The sequence below is a fragment of the Dendropsophus ebraccatus genome, chromosome 7, assembly GCF_027789765.1.
Source record: "Dendropsophus ebraccatus isolate aDenEbr1 chromosome 7, aDenEbr1.pat, whole genome shotgun sequence".
Taxonomy (NCBI): Eukaryota; Metazoa; Chordata; class Amphibia; order Anura; family Hylidae; genus Dendropsophus; species Dendropsophus ebraccatus.
In genome coordinates, this window is record NC_091460.1 from 6306420 (window position 1) to 6307779 (window position 1360).

General features: G+C 46.3%; 1 protein-coding gene across 1 annotated transcript; it reads left to right on the forward strand.

Moving 5' to 3' along the window:
- Positions 1 to 210: 210 nt before the first annotated feature.
- On the forward strand, positions 211 to 1056 carry LOC138797135 (uncharacterized). The gene has a single exon (XM_069976934.1). The coding sequence runs from the start codon at positions 271 to 273 to the stop codon at positions 1054 to 1056; it is 786 nt and encodes a 261-aa protein (XP_069833035.1). The 5' UTR covers positions 211 to 270.
- The last annotated feature ends 304 nt before the right edge of the window (positions 1057 to 1360 follow it).

The following is a 1360-nucleotide window of genomic DNA, read 5'->3' on the forward strand; positions in this document are numbered from 1 at the left end:
CAAACATGTTGTTTATACTGTTATATCACTGTATGTGTATTGCCCAAACCCAGGTACAAAGCTAAGAGGGGAAACAAATGAAGTAAAAGATACAAAAGTAACTTGAATGTCAGTGACACAGGGAGCTGCCCTGGGAGGTGTGGCTGTATGTACACGCTCACTAGAGACTAGAAAGAGTCCGGCTTCCTTCTGGTAGATACATTGCTGCTTGTGAATCGCTCCTGATACCTAGGACGTTGCACCCTGAATAAAGAGAGGACGGCAGCTGCAATGGCTGAGAATACAGATCTGGTGGAAATTAGAGGCTTACGATCATCTAATGGATACTTCAAGAATCAGGAACTCTTATCCGTAGATGAGATATATACCAAACTGGAGAACAGATCATTACATAAAGCAGGAAAGAAAATGAAAGAAACCATAAAGCGAGTGAGATCTGATGTGTTTCTGTCATTCCCGGTGGAGTTCCCGGTCTCTGGTCTCCGGCACACCACCACCAAGAACCCAATGGAGGAGATTCTAAGCTCTCAATCCTTTCAAGGAAGCCAACATGGGAGAAGAGAGTTTATAGATCTCTCCTTCTGGGGCGCTGAGGTTCCTTCCAGTGATCTAGAGAAGACTCGAGAAGCAGCGTACATGTATACCCGAGACCAAGTACCACAATGCGAGGCAGAAGAATACAGGGAAGAAATAACCCAACAATTCGCCAACTCTCCAGCGTTTAATAAGTCGGCTTCACGTTACGGGAACTTCAGCTTCTCTTTTCCGTTCTCTGATCTTCTGTCGCTATACCGGGCTCAGTTCTGTGATGGGGAGGAGCCGCAGCTCAGCATCCTGGGGACGGATATCTACAAGCAGGAGATCGCTCATTACGTCGTAGTCCACAGTCCTGGTGAGTCACGTTTTATGGACTTCCCGAAGGTTCCCAGGCTCCAAACCAGAGAGGAACCTCTTCCCTTTGTCTACTGGAAGGACGGCACATTGTACTGGAGACAGGGCCGCCATCAGGAATTTCGGGGCCCCATACAACCAAAGTGTCTGGGCCCCCCACATTAATAAAAAAAAAATTGTGTGTTGGCCCCACGCCTTGCTGGGAGGTATAATTTGGTTCAGATCAATTCTAGAGAACTGGCTCATATTCCCCATTTTCCCCAGTGGCTTAAAATGTAACCTCTGTTATACAGTTATACAATTGTAGAAACTAAATGTGAACAAGGTGCAATGTAAATGTCCCCATACAGACACTTACTTGTATAGCTGCCTCTTGTGCTCTGTATGCAGTGCGTTATATTCACCCCTGCAACGTACAATTTATAGCGTGTCTACAAGCCCAGCGGGGCTCATTATGATGGAGACTACA